At 44.9% G+C, this 13,435-nt stretch overlaps 3 protein-coding genes and 1 long non-coding RNA gene across 4 annotated transcripts; 1 reads left to right on the top strand and 3 right to left on the bottom strand.

Annotated features, from left to right (window-relative positions):
• Positions 1-1,547: 1,547 nt before the first annotated feature.
• On the bottom strand, positions 1,548-3,192 carry LOC123159712 (uncharacterized). Its single transcript, XR_006479855.1, has 2 exons — positions 3,052-3,192; positions 1,548-2,962 (listed from the first exon to the last, which is right to left on the bottom strand). It is a non-coding gene; the product is annotated as an uncharacterized lncRNA (long non-coding RNA).
• Positions 1,673-3,478, top strand: LOC123159710 (probable tRNA-splicing endonuclease subunit Sen2). The gene is made up of 2 exons (XM_044577526.1): positions 1,673-1,948; positions 2,581-3,478. Exon 2 carries the CDS (start codon positions 2,584-2,586, stop codon positions 3,451-3,453), a length of 870 nt encoding a protein of 289 aa, XP_044433461.1. The 5' UTR covers positions 1,673-1,948; positions 2,581-2,583; the 3' UTR covers positions 3,454-3,478.
• Positions 3,479-4,353: 875 nt separating this feature from the next.
• On the bottom strand, positions 4,354-6,628 carry LOC123159711 (transport and Golgi organization 2 homolog). Its single transcript, XM_044577527.1, has 5 exons — positions 6,427-6,628; positions 5,967-6,156; positions 5,308-5,514; positions 4,787-4,981; positions 4,354-4,608 (listed from the first exon to the last, which is right to left on the bottom strand). The coding sequence occupies exons 1-5, from the start codon at positions 6,507-6,509 to the stop codon at positions 4,468-4,470; spliced, it is 816 nt and encodes a 271-aa protein (XP_044433462.1). The 5' UTR covers positions 6,510-6,628; the 3' UTR covers positions 4,354-4,467.
• Positions 6,629-9,206: 2,578 nt separating this feature from the next.
• LOC123160544 (uncharacterized) lies at positions 9,207-11,975 on the bottom strand. Its single transcript, XM_044578350.1, has 13 exons — positions 11,731-11,975; positions 11,494-11,637; positions 11,295-11,408; positions 11,087-11,167; positions 10,827-10,945; positions 10,614-10,715; positions 10,399-10,518; positions 10,239-10,292; positions 10,084-10,150; positions 9,953-10,006; positions 9,753-9,827; positions 9,607-9,639; positions 9,207-9,374 (listed from the first exon to the last, which is right to left on the bottom strand). Exons 1-13 carry the CDS (start codon positions 11,839-11,841, stop codon positions 9,276-9,278), a joined length of 1,173 nt encoding a protein of 390 aa, XP_044434285.1. The 5' UTR covers positions 11,842-11,975; the 3' UTR covers positions 9,207-9,275.
• Between the last annotated feature and the right edge of the window lie 1,460 nt (positions 11,976-13,435).

The raw sequence follows: 13,435 nt of genomic DNA, 5'->3' as shown, positions 1-13,435 counted from the left end.
TATAAATTTATACTTTTTCTGTTTCACAATAAGTATCTTAATTTTGCTAACAAAATTATATTAAGATTGAGACACTTATCTTAGAACGAAGGTAGTACAACTTGCGTACCAAAATATATGACATTTTTCTCTGGACAAACGTCTTATATTTTGACATCGATGGAATATATGATAAAGCCCTCTCTAAGGGGCATCGATTATAGAAAAATAGAGAAAAAAGTAAAGGTTGCATCCGTACACAAAAGGTGCGGTGATGGACACAATAGTTCCTAATGACGGTTCACTAATTAGTACTCCTTATGTAAATTAATATAAGAGCGTTCTAGTTTACAGAAGGAGTACGTGATAATTAACAATTCAACACGTGCTAAACTAATCCTAACACTCCTAGTACATCACTGCTTCTTGAATAATCTACCATTAAAGTTTTCTTGTACATTTGCCATTCATCTTGAGAAAACCTTGTATAGTCTTTAAAGTCTCTTTTCAAAAATTCCGTGGGAAAAATATGAGGAGAATAGTATAAATATGTTGCTAAAACTCCTTTAAACCTCGTGGGAAAAATAATAAGAAAAACAATGCAACATGTTACTCCTATAAAGGATACTAGAGTGCCCGCCTCCTAGGGCTCTTCGAAGGAGCGAGTACCCTCCATGTAGTTCGTTTTTGTCGATGGTGTGCTGTGGGGGTCTCTCGGGTGCTCTCTGCGTAGTCTGATCTACCAGAATTGCGCACACCCGGGCGACCCGCCGGGGCCACCGTTATGCGCTGGTTTTGGTCGTGCCCGCGTTTGGTGTCCGCACATGATGGCGTGGTCGGACCGCCTATCGACATTGTGTTGGATTGGCCGGGTATATATGATGGCTCATTCGGCTATGTGTACGCGTGCTAGCCTGTCGGTGCCATGGGTGGGCTATATATGCCAGTTTGGCGCGATGCGTGAGGTTGCCATAAATGGGTTTGCGTACATTTCTTTCTGACTTTCTCTCGTTCGACCCGGTTATCCGCACCGTACAAAGCTGCCAGTTCATATCTTTCGATTTCACAAAATGGATTGGAAAAAAAAACTCCAGCGAGAACCTCACATGCCCCTCTCCTAAACCACATGGACCCCACTATCGAAAGCTACCACAAAGCAAGAGGAGAGAGCAATGCCAACGCCCGGACCGCCTAGAGTGTTGCATGACTACCACTGCCCCGTCCCGTACTCGGACCGTCACCCCTCGAGGGCTCAATCTTTCCCCTCGCCCTTGCACACATTCGCCTCCTCTCTTGACGCCTGCTGCTGCTTCCTCTCTGCCCCCTAGTTCATTCGCTACACCACACAATAAGTGTGTTGTATTTCCCTCGCCAGACCTGCAACAATCTAATATACTCGTTTCTATATTGTTTGTGAAAATACCCCTAGTAGAAACCAAAATGAAAAAAAGTAGGATTCTACTTCACTCTTTCTCATGCCAAAATACCACTTTAATAAATACTCCCTCCGTCCACAAATACTTGTCATTAAAATGGATAAAAAGAGATGTATCTAAAACTATAGGGAGTAGCAAAGTGCCAACACAGCACTCAACTCTTTATTACCTTCTTTAAAAAAAAACTCTTTAATACCGAATTACAACATATACCCTTTTCTCCCTAAAAAAGACAGATATACCCTTTTGTTCTAACCCTATCACCACGTACGCATCTCTCCTTCCTCCTCTTCCGCCTCCCGAATCAGCCGGCGGCGGCGCTGCTTCCCATCGACCTCCGCCTGTCCTCCCGCCCGCGTCCCCGCTCGCCCCGCCGAGTCTTCTGCTCGCCCCCGCGCCGCCTGTCGCCTGCAAGTCCGCTCGCCGCCGCCCGCTCGACCACGCCCCCGACGAAGGCGCGGCGACCTCGACAGCCCTTGCTCGGGCGCCCTCCCTGGCTCGGCCCCCGCGACCTCGACGGCGTCTCTTGCTGGGTCCGTTCCTCACTTCCCTTTCTTTGCTGCTCTCTCCTTACCTAGTTCCACTCACATGGCTGCAGAAGTGGTCAATGTGGGTTGCTTTCTTCAGTATTTGTACAAAAGAAATCATGCGGCTTAAACCGGATATTTTTTTTTACAACATGCTACTAGTTTCTATGCTTGGAATGTGCAATGAAAAGAACTACAGGAACTATAATCATAGCAAATCAAACTCATTGATTTCCCTAAAAAAAATCTAACTCATTGCTATCAGTGTCAATGCCAATAATCCGATAATCACCGGCTGTTTTCGCCCTCCCAACAACCTAAAAATGGAAGTTCAGATGTCAAACGAAGCTAACTTTTCAGACTCGGTTACACTATCAGTAATTCAGTATATCCAGATATATTTTACTCTCTGCAATTTGAGCTGTACTGCCCACCGCAATGTTAGCTGGCCTTGCACGGGAGTTCATCCCTTGAGAGCCGGCCGCCGCTTGTGGAGCACGAACCATGAGGCCAAATCAATGGCAAGAAATTTGAGTACTCGTGAACCGGATAGAGTACAAGTTAACAATCGACGTGCTTCTGCTTCATCTGTCGTTACTTGGCTACTGTAGCTGACACTGTATTGTTTCTGTTCTCAGCTTATGGACATGGCGGGTCCAAGATGGAAGAAGGGCAAAGACGGCAAGGACTTTGCAGCTCTGGCAGCAGCTCACCCCATGTCAAGCATTGTTGCTGAGCTCCAGTCCTCGCTGAAAGGCTCGAAACTTGTGGCAACTTTATCTAGTCGGGGCAGGGATGCGACCCTCGGTGTGAATCTGCAGCAAGCTTTACTTCTTAACCGTGCTGCCTTTGGCCGCGTGCTGGATACTGCCGAAGCAGAGAAACCGTGGTTCCAGCTGGGGGCTGAGGAGGTCTTCTATCTTTACCATGGTTTGAAGTGCATCTCAGTGTCGGAGAGCAAGAAGCTGTTGAGTGAAGGGGAGCTGTGGGATCACTTATGCTCCGCATCAGAGTCATTTCCTGAGATGTACAAGGCATACTCACATCTCAGATCGAAGAACTGGGTGGTGCGGTCAGGTTTGCAGTATGGCGCAGATTTTGTAGCTTACCGTCATCACCCAGCACTCGTCCACTCAGAGTTTGCTGTGGTTGTAGTTCCAGAAGGAGTGGAGTTCGGCGGTAGGTGTGGCCGCCTAATGTTGTGGTCTGACCTTCTGTGTGCACTCCGAGCCTCTGGCAGTGTGGCCAAGACATTGTTGGTTCTGACAGTCTCCAGCAGTATTTGTGAACTGAGCTCCCCAGACTGTTTAGAACAACTGGTTGTTCATGAGAGAACAATTACTAGGTGGATAGCCCAGCAGTGCCGTGAGCAGCGATGTGAACCATCCAGAGAAGAAGCAAATAAGGAAGAACAGGATCACACACGAGAAAGAGTAGTTTTCAACTATTGGGGTGTAATACTAGGCTTCACAGTTCTTTCTAGCTTACTTGTATACAAACTGATATTCTGACAATAAAGCTAAATATTTCTCTGTACTCCTATTGGTGTGCATTTTGGAAAGATTTCTATGAATGGTGCATACATATATCCATACAACTGTTTCTGACTGCAGAACTCTGGACTGGCATTTTCTGTGCCTTTAGAAACCTCTGAATGACCACCGCACTCCAGCCTATTGAAGAAAAGAGGTACACTAGATACATTTTCTTCAAATATTTGCAGACATTTTTACTTATATACTTTCAGTGTTTAGTACTTGAACACATTCAGGCCTTAAGTATACATTTAGTAAGCATCAGAGTCGATATCTACTGTATTGAAGAACTGAAGGTACAATGTCTGTGAAGCATGTATGATCATAGACAGAGGTGGCAACATGAAGTCTGTAAATACACATATTATATCATATTATTATCATGTTCAACAGTTAGGTGTGGCGGAGATGCGTATGTTGAGATGGATGTGTGGCCACACGAGGAAGGATCGAGTCCGGAATGATGATATACGAGATAAAGTTGGGGTAGCACCAATTGAGGAGAAGCTTGTCCAACATCGTTTGAGATGGTTTGGGCATATTCAGCGCAGGCCTCCAGAAGCTCCAGTGCATAGCGGACGGCTAAAGCGTGCGGAGAATGTCAAGAGAGGGCGGGGTCGACCGATTTTGACATGGGAGGAGTCCGTTAAGAGAGACCTGAAGGATTGGAGTATCGACAAAGAGCTAGCTATGGACAGGGGTGCGTGGAAGCTTGCTATCCATGTGCCAGAGCCATGAGTTGGTTGCGAGATCTTATGGGTTTCACCTCTAGCCTACCCCAACTTGTTTGGGACTAAAGGCTTTGTTGTTGTTGTTATATGTATTCAACAATTTGACTTGAGCTGTCTCTGAATGGATAGATCCGCATACAGTAAATAATTTAATCGCCATAATTAGAGATCATTATGTGATCTTAAAGCGCAACTGTGGAAATAACAGCATGCACAATGGTAGCTATTCATTCTTTCTTCCTATTTGAGGCTCCCGCCTTTAGGTGCGCATTGGCAATTCTATCTGGTAATGCACTGTGTGGTTCTTCCATATACCACTCTCGAGGTACTTCTCATATAAGCTAGCTTCTCCATCATAGTTCACTGAAAGAACTGCTGTGCTCCTTGTCCCATAGAGCCCCTTTGCAAAACAGAAACATGTGAAAAAATGTAAGTAAATATAGCATTGCAGTATCGATATAGGGTTCTGTACTAGAACATCTACGTGCTATTTTAGTGGTTAATAGGCATAATTTTAAAGATAATTCAACTCTGAATGTACTTGTAAACTGCAATCAAGTCAAAGATTTTATGCTCACTTCGTCAGTTTGCACCTCGATGAAGATGGAGCTCAGACCGTGCTCCCAGTTGGGATCACAACCGGTGTTTGGCAGCCTATCTTTATCAGCCCTCGTGGTGTCAGTCATTAGTCTGTCAGCTATATCCTTCGCTTCAACTTCATCATCACCATGCTTCCTTATAAACTCCCTGAAGTTTTTACCAAGGCGAATTGCCTACAAGCAATATAGGCAATGATGAAAAATTGTCTGCACTGTGTTCCTTGGCACATTATAGTATACTGAATGGTCCCTAAGACAGAGTGGCTTGCAATCATGTGCTGTCTACTCCTGTCTTGCTGCTTGTACATGCAGTGCTATTAATTAAGTTAAATGCACTGCCCTGTATAACTAGGGAAGTACTTGAAAGGCTTTCATGTTGCTTTCTCACATCTTTTCCAGCTCAAAATTCTCCTTTAGGATTCTTAGTGCAGTACAAGTAAAATCAACAAAGGACACCTCATTGGCCATTCTAGCTATTGGACATGGAGTAGTTCTGTTACCTTCTGCCAAGGGCTGTCTAGCCTTGCATTGGACAACACATGGAGTCCTGGTGAGACGAGCTGAATCGTCGCAGGCTGCCCCTTTGGCCGGTTTGACACATAAACCATGACATTCCTGGTTAGATCAGCTAGTATAAGGTTGAAGCCATTGTACTCATCAGCTTCTTTTGCGACTTCAGTTGCAACCTCCAGTGGGCTCTTGTTGCCCTGCACAATACAGATCTGCGGTTCATGCTTATGTTTGGAGCAAGATGATTCGATGCTGATTGTGCTCACCCTTAGCGCACATCATATGCATGTTTTAAACTGTAAAACCATGAATTCATGAATTATCCTATGAATGCTTATTTTTTGAAGGACGGCAGCAGTTTAACCATTGTAATAGTAGCAACTAAAAATATTTTAAAAGGTAAAGTTTTAGTTTCTAAAAATGGGATTTTATGTCTTTGTCTTGATGTAAGCAATCTCTGTACCAATCACCATCAGAACTCAGAAGAATGGAATAAACACTAGACAGATAGCGACTTTCAGCACATAAAAAAGATTCTGAAGGAAAGCATAGTACAAAACACCAACTCTGTTTGTACAAATGAAACATATCTTTCTTATCATGTGCATATCTCCTACATTGACAACCACCAACTTGAGTTTTGATTTACCTGCAGGAACCTGAGGGGCAGGTCTCCCCTAGTGCGTGCGCCAGGCATCGCATCAGGCTCGAGCACATTGGTCAGGAAGGCAAGTCTGCCATCCTTGGTGCTCCCCATCCATGTTCCTCCACCAAGCACATCCCTGCCGCCAAGAATCTTCATTGAGCCCTCCCCCCACCATCCTACTGCCTTTGTAGGCCTGCAATTCATGAAGAACAGCTGATGAACATATAACATTGTTATTCTGCAACTAGAATTTCCGATGTGGCCGAGTGAAGGAAGTGAGCAGTAGCATTAGGATCTGAATGTTTGCATGAAATACGGTTTGTGATTCATGGGGCTGTCATCTGGGAGCATGTAATTCAGGAGGGAAGGGCCAAACTCCAAAACAAAAGCTCACAATGCTGAGATGTTACTTTCAGATTGGGATACCGTAAGGATCAGTGATACCAAATGAACAATCCTGTACCTGCTATGGAACTCATCTCTGTTGAGCAGAAGCAGGAGCTGATGCTGTGGGTGAGCCTGCCAAATCCATGCAGCGATACACATGGCTTCAGGTGTTCCTTCCTGCTTCTAAATAATTCCCTTGTTTCGCAACCGTGCGCCTTGTGTGTTTGTGTGTGTTTACCTGATACTTCGCCCCGTACATGCCTTTGTATTTATAGGAAGAAGGCTGAAGGGGAGAGAGAAGAGGAGCAGAGCCCACAGAGAGCCTTACATTATTTGCCTGCAACAAACCAGGTGCTCTGCAGTCTGTTATTCTTCTGTCAGAGAGTGCCATCCTGCTCACTTACCAGGCTATTACCTGGCATCTCTGGTCCTGAGGGTCCCCTACTTACCACTAACTTCTTCCCTACAGGTACGCTTGACTTGTGTGATAGTGGGGAAATATTTAGTATTTTCTTTCAGGATAACTCCCAGTTTGGCCCATCCCCTTGGCTCAGAATGGGGACAGCATCTACCATGATTAACGCTAACTATACCACTTTTAGTGCTTGCTTGGAGATGCAAGTTTGATGCTCTTTTCCTGTAGGTTGCTGTTCTATTATTTCTGGGGACAGAAGCAAAAGGCACGTGAATCGCTATTAGGGTCGAGATTCATACAATGAGTGATTAGCAGGCAGATCTGCAAAACAAATTCTGTAGATTCTGGAGAATGATCTTGCTGATCCATATCTTAATGGAAGTGAGGTCTTGACTGGATCACTCTCCTGTACTGGACTGGAATCGGATATACACAAGTGGTAAACAACGGCCTGGTCTTTCCAAGCATATGACTCCGGGCCGTAGCGTATTGAAACCGCCTACCTGTACCCTGTGGGTAGTTGGCTTTGATGGTTCCACACGTGTCACTCCAGGAAAACAACACGCCTTTCAGGTATACATCATCTGCCCTATCTGCTTCCAGGCAAGTCAATTTTGTTTTCGTGTGCAGCAACATACTTTTCTTCTTTGCCTCGGTCATGTTTATCATGTCATGAGATAGACATGAAGTGGAGTAATTAAAAAATTGCTGATCCGTAGCAATCTTTCCCAGAAAACTAAGATTACGCATACGCCGTGGTTTAGGTTTTGCAGAGGGGTCATATGTTATGTCCACTGGTTTGACAAGTTGTCTAATTTTCTACTGTTGATGAAAGGGGAAGGAAAACCAGTAACTTTCTGGTCACGGTATAGGTACATGGTTTATATCTCCTTATGATAACATTCAGGTCATCATACTCTTAATTATCCATTACATCACTGCCTTCTAGAGCTGACATGAATTGGATGTCATACCAAACAAAGTCTCGGGAGATTGTTGGCCACTATTATGCACTGAACTTCACTGCTTATCTGCACCCCCCCAGTTTTACCACAAGTAGTAACGAGATATTTGGCTGCTGCACCTTTAATTAGTGTAGTCGTCGTTGATGCTTAGCTTTATTTAGCTTTGTAGGACGACTAATGTATTTTTGTTGGTGTTAGGAGGATGGTACCCAGCATTTGGTAAGGACGGCCGAATCGGGTAAGTTGTTGACTCTCACTAATTCAGTCTAAGCAGACAACTTCATCCTGTTTGGTGGGGAGGCACTTTCAGAGGCTACTTATGCAGTGGTGGTTGCTCGTGGAATCGTCAGCGTCTAACAGACAGTAAGAGCCTAAGAGGTAGTCTGGCCCCATTTTTGGTGCACACTTGGTAGTTGTCAGTGCTACCCATGCTACAATAATTGAGGCGTGCACCTGCTCATTTTTGACATGAAATTGCTTGAATAAAAAAGGAACATTTATTATGGGTCAGCAAAATTAGAAGGATAATCACACAAGTGCCCACATAGGCTGTGGGGGGTCACTCAACCTACAATGTCGGCTGCCCAATTACTCTGTCACCATGCCCTTGCCATTATGCATATGTATGGTACTACTGCCCCTTGGCTGCCAATTGCTAACTGCTACTCCCTCCGTTCCTAAATACTTGTCTTTCTAGGCATTTCAACAAGTGACTACATACGGAGCAAAATGAGTGAATCTACACTCTAAAATATGTCTACATACATCCGTATGTAGTAGTCATTTGAAATGTCTAGAAAGACAAATATTTAGGAACGGAGGGAGTACATTTCTCGCCAGCTCTCATGCACCCTTAGTTATTGCCACCATAACAATAATGCTCGCTGCTATAACGTGCGGGCGTACGCATATGGGCGGCTATGATGACCCCCGTGCAAATCAATTCCATGGAAACAAATAAGGGGATGGAGGAAAAAGTTGGTGAGACCTCTGCTCTTGCTGCAACCAGAAACACCATGATTTTGCTGCTGCTTGTCATCTTGTTACTTATGCTTCTGTTTTCGTACCCAGGTTTCAGTACTTTTTTATCAGCTTGAGATTCTTGTTTTTACTATATAATGATGGATTGTGTGTTACTCTGGTGGTTAAAATTGCTATTTGTTACAGTAGAGGAATCACTAGAGTCTAGAGGTTAAAGGGAGTTGCTTTTATGAGAGTTACAGTCGGTTGTAGCTGAACACGGAGCAAGTGTTTAATAACAGCTGCAATATATTTCCTGTGTGGAAATAAATAGATTATATTCCTGAGTTTTTCTGAAAATTAGTATGTGTTCCATTTTCTAAAAAAAATCGAGTGAAAAATGTTGAAAAAGGCCAAGCTTGGCCCAATTAACATTAGTCTATCTGGCCTATAATTCAGCTTCGAAATGGGCTTTGTTCAGTAGTGTCCAGATGCTGTAGCTGTGTGGAATTAGCCTGGCTGGTTTAAAATCGAGAATCCATTGATAGAAACTAGGGTTTATCCTCTTGCAATCAATTATGTAAACTAATTCAGTGTTGACGACGATCTGTTGGCGAGCTCCTTGTCCGCATTGGCAAACCTAGAGTTAAAGGCCTCCAGCTCCTCAAATTGACGCGCTCTTACCTATCATAAGCGACAAACACAATTATTTTGAAGGTACGGTTGAAAGTAGTAGCATATGCTTAGTCATTTAATATAAAAGCAGGAAAAGACCTTCAATCTCAAGCTAAAGCTACAAATATGACGTTATTAAACACAACAATAACCCTCTTCACTAACACATCATATATATGTTAACTAAGACTAGTATTGATAGTTTGCATATTATATAGAGATGCAAAAATAATAGAGGTACCTCGAAACGGCCCCCTGGCTTTTCTTTGTCGCCCTGAAGAAGAAGAAGAAGAAGAGATATTAAAATGAGCATAAGAAACAGAGCAAACGGGTTTTGACATTGAAGCTTTAAAGTTTAAACTGACAAAAGAAAAACTGCACAATCACCTCGCCCTGGAGCGTCGGGACTGCACGGTGGACCACGTACTGCGCGTCTACGACGCCAATCTGCTCTTCGGGATCCTGCCAGATTCAAATGAGAAAAAAATTAATATGTACATCAAAATGTTGTTAGGTACTCCTATATGCATACATGATATATTTTCATATACTGCTGCTCGATAATTGGACTTATTTTATATGCTTACATCGACGCATCTCCAGAAATAGGAGTCGATAGGCCATCCATGGACAAGGTCATTCTGCAGCCAAACACATCGTCCTTCCTTTCAGATCATACAAGCCAAAAATCTCAATCATGTGCACCAATCAGACACACCTGGATCATGTGCCACACGCATCTCCACGCATCCCTCGAGAAGACCGGCGCCATCATCTCGACGAACCTGCATCCATGCTTGAATCGTCAGTTTCAAAATGAGAAATCGCAAACAAAGACGGCACCGGAGTGAAGAATTCAGTTAAGTTAGCTACCCGCTGCACGGCCGCTTGTGCACGTCCCAGCAATGCTCACCCCCTGCATCTGTCCTGTTCATCCATGGCATTGCAGTGGCAGACAACCCAAATTCAGACTGTGCTACCATGTTGCCTGGAAACGTACTATACTATGCATCATCTTGGAAGGCATGCTTACTTGTGCATCTCGCTGCCGGTTTTCCTGGCGGTGATGTCGTACATCGGCGCCGACCCCTTGGTCGTGTCCAGCCCCGGCTGCGAGATCTCCAGCCCGTGCCTCCTCACGATGTCAAGGTACCTGAAACCATGCATCCACAACCTACCTGTTCTTCATCGTCCACAATATAAATTCAGAGCTCAGAGGAAAGCATGCATACAGCTAGAGGGACGTACGGTTCCGCGGCGAAGTTGTCGACGCCGAGGTCCTCGTCCCACACGAACACGTAGTCATAGGGCGCCACCACGCTCGGGTGCAGGAACCTCTTGGCGAACCACCTTCGTTGTTGTTATTGTTTTCAGGCAAAAAAGTCTGAAGATCGTCAGTGCACCTGTCTGCACTTCGGAGTGGAATTCAGAGCGGCGAGTGGACGGACAGTTAGATGTTACCATTTGGTCTGCTTCCTGGCACTGACGTGGGCAACCTTCTTCGACCACTGGAACTCCTCGTCCCACTCTGTCGTGCGGCCATCGTAGTGGAACAGCACGATGTCGAAGTTCTTGGAGAACTGCATCATCAATGGTCATGGTCAGAGTCAGACAACTGATGACCATGGGGTTGTACAGCTGAAACACTGAAAAATAGTGCTTGCAGCTGAAGCACTCAAAACCTTGAAGAACCTCTTGTTAGTTCTTCTTCCCTTAATTACCTTGTGGACAGTTGCATTGACATTGCCTCTCTCAGCGTACCCTACGGCGAGCGCCAGGAGGTACTTCCCAGCAGCGCTGTCCTGCACATTGCATGATGAAACCATGAATTCAAGATGAAATGAAACAAGATCCAATCTGACAAGATTGAAGAACGGACTCTGCTAGCTTGTTCGGAGAAGGAAACTGAACATGCAAGGCAAGTCGTACCTCTCTCGGGGATCCCCAGAGCCGGCGCAGGTGAAGATCAGACTCCGAGACCACGATCCCCGGTGGCAGACGCCTCTCTGAGCCTCCAGGCTTTGCTGCCGCAACCTCTACAACCTACAAACCATTGATCAAGAAACCATTTAGTTAACTGGGACGAAGTTAAACTGGATCATTCAGAAAGTTCAGAAACTCAATGTACCGGTGCTGAACCGGTGGCATTTGGGGCACCAGTGCTGCTGTTCCTGAACGGCGCCCCCCACAGTCTGCCCAGCGTGCTGCTGTGACTGAAGCTGCAGTTGGCGGGATCGCCGCCGCGGCTCCAAGGCAGGAGGCCACACTGAAGCTGCACAAACAGTCCCAAAGAAGGCAACACACGTTTTGTTCAGATCAAATCAGCTCAGAGTTAGCCAATACGGAATCGGCGTTTTTTGCTTACCTTTGGCGTGATGTCCACAGGAAAAGAAACGCCGACGAAGAACCCGACCGCCGCCGCGAACAGCGCCGTGAGGACCGGGCTCGCTTTCATTCTCGTCCTCGCCAGCTCCATGGATGTATATGTGTGCTCCGTATGTATGTATGCAGGTGGGCAGGGTGCGGTGGAGAAGAAGACTTGCTTTGTCTAGGGGCGTGGAGAAGAAGAAGACTTTTTAGCTAGCATCGATCCTGGGTGTGCATTGAGCCTTGAGATGCGTAAGTTTGACTTGTACACTGACCCAAATGCGCACGCACGCTGGCTTTTGTTTCGTTCAAGCGACGGGAGCGTGGGCGCGCGCCCCTGTGGGTTTTAAAAAACGTCTCCACGCAGTTTTATATTGGAAGTAAATCTTTTTTTTCTTTGCGGGTATATATTGGAAGTAAATCTGAGAAGTTTTGCTGGAGGGCTTTGTTGGAGCCTTGGAGGAGAGCTCCACGCTACCTTGGACCACCATATATGGGCGTGTTTGGTAGGGTGAATATTGATTGCTATTCCATACTCAGTTCACTTTTCAATTGTTCCGTAGCATGTACAAGCTATCCTTGACATGCCCAGCCCTAAGCTATGCCCTCGAGGAAACCGTGATACACACGGACTCGGGAGACGACGTGATGAGTACCCTCTAGTTTAGGACATCGTCAACAGGTGAGCCATCTCCCATTCTAGGCACCTAGAAGTAGGGTGCCGGGGCTCACCAGGGCTCCACTGTCCGCCTCTCGTCCAACCTTTGCTTATATATGCCTCAAAAACTTCGGAAACATTTATCCTTGTAGCAATCAAGACTTTTTCTGTCGCCATTATCGAGGAGGTGTATTCAACTCCATATGTTTTGTATCACTTTTATTATGTTCCGTGTTATCTATTTTGCTTAGCCGTAATTATTTATTATATTTTGCTTATATATAAAAAACAAAAAGAATAATTAATTTCAACACCTATCCAGTTTGCTTCTTTAGTCATTATGTTTCCACCTAAGGTTAGTACTAAGTAAGTTAGAGCGGGAGAAGGACATATAATAGGAAGAGAGATATTGGAGTGCTTCCTCTCTCATATTATCATATTAAACAAATTCCTTAACAAATATGTTCTCTAGAGTGGCAACTGTTATTATCATATCAAACAAAGTCCTTAACAAATATGTTCTCTAGAGTGGCTTTGGTCTTATATGACTTGGCTATTTGCTACCGTGTTTCTTTGTGTGTGTTGGCTGTGTGCATCGCCAGGTGTAGCTAATTATAATTGTATCCCTCGATGCTATATTTTGAGTAAGTAAAACCACCCTTTATAAAAAAAAGGTTATCTGCAAGGACCCTGATAAGTGTCGAACGTCAGGCACGAGCACTTGACAACTCCAGACGTTTTTTTATGGCAAGTTTAGTTACGCGAGGATGACAACTTTAGTTAGCAAGCATGACAACTTCGTACTTCAGTTTATCTTTTGACAAAAACTTGTCGAGTGTCACCGAAAATTGCCATCCTTGCGGGACTGGAATTGCTATCGAAAAACGTCAGGGCTGGAGTGCCACGCGCCTGACATGTGGCACTTATCATTTGGAGTCTGCAAACATTTGGTAGGACATCAAATATGTTTGTTTAGTTGCATGGGTTAAACGACCTATTCATTTTTTTCTCTAGTCAAAGATGGGGGTGATTAGGGCATCTTCAA

Source organism: Triticum aestivum, chromosome 7B, assembly GCF_018294505.1.
Source record: "Triticum aestivum cultivar Chinese Spring chromosome 7B, IWGSC CS RefSeq v2.1, whole genome shotgun sequence".
Lineage (NCBI taxonomy): Eukaryota > Viridiplantae > Streptophyta > Magnoliopsida > Poales > Poaceae > Triticum > Triticum aestivum.
This window is presented reverse-complemented; position numbering and strand designations above follow the sequence as displayed.

Excerpts from the sequence above, each read along its gene's own strand:
- LOC123159710 (XM_044577526.1), top strand. The coding sequence starts at position 2,584 with ATGGACATGGCGGGTCCAAGATGGAAGAAGGGCAAAGACGGCAAGGAC.
- LOC123159711 (XM_044577527.1), bottom strand. The coding sequence starts at position 6,509 with ATGTGTATCGCTGCATGGATTTGGCAGGCTCACCCACAGCATCAGCTC. Across the intron at positions 5,515-5,966 it reads TGCCCCTCAGGTTCCTGCAG|GGCAACAAGAGCCCACTGGA; the intron begins GTAAATCAAAAC and ends TGTATTGTGCAG. Across the intron at positions 4,982-5,307 it reads TAGACAGCCCTTGGCAGAAG|GCAATTCGCCTTGGTAAAAA; the intron begins GTAACAGAACTA and ends TATTGCTTGTAG.
- LOC123160544 (XM_044578350.1), bottom strand. The coding sequence starts at position 11,841 with ATGGAGCTGGCGAGGACGAGAATGAAAGCGAGCCCGGTCCTCACGGCG. Across the intron at positions 10,293-10,398 it reads ACCGGCAGCGAGATGCACAA|GACAGATGCAGGGGGTGAGC; the intron begins GTAAGCATGCCT and ends ATGGATGAACAG. Across the intron at positions 9,640-9,752 it reads TCCCGACGCTCCAGGGCGAG|GGCGACAAAGAAAAGCCAGG; the intron begins GTGATTGTGCAG and ends CTTCTTCTTCAG.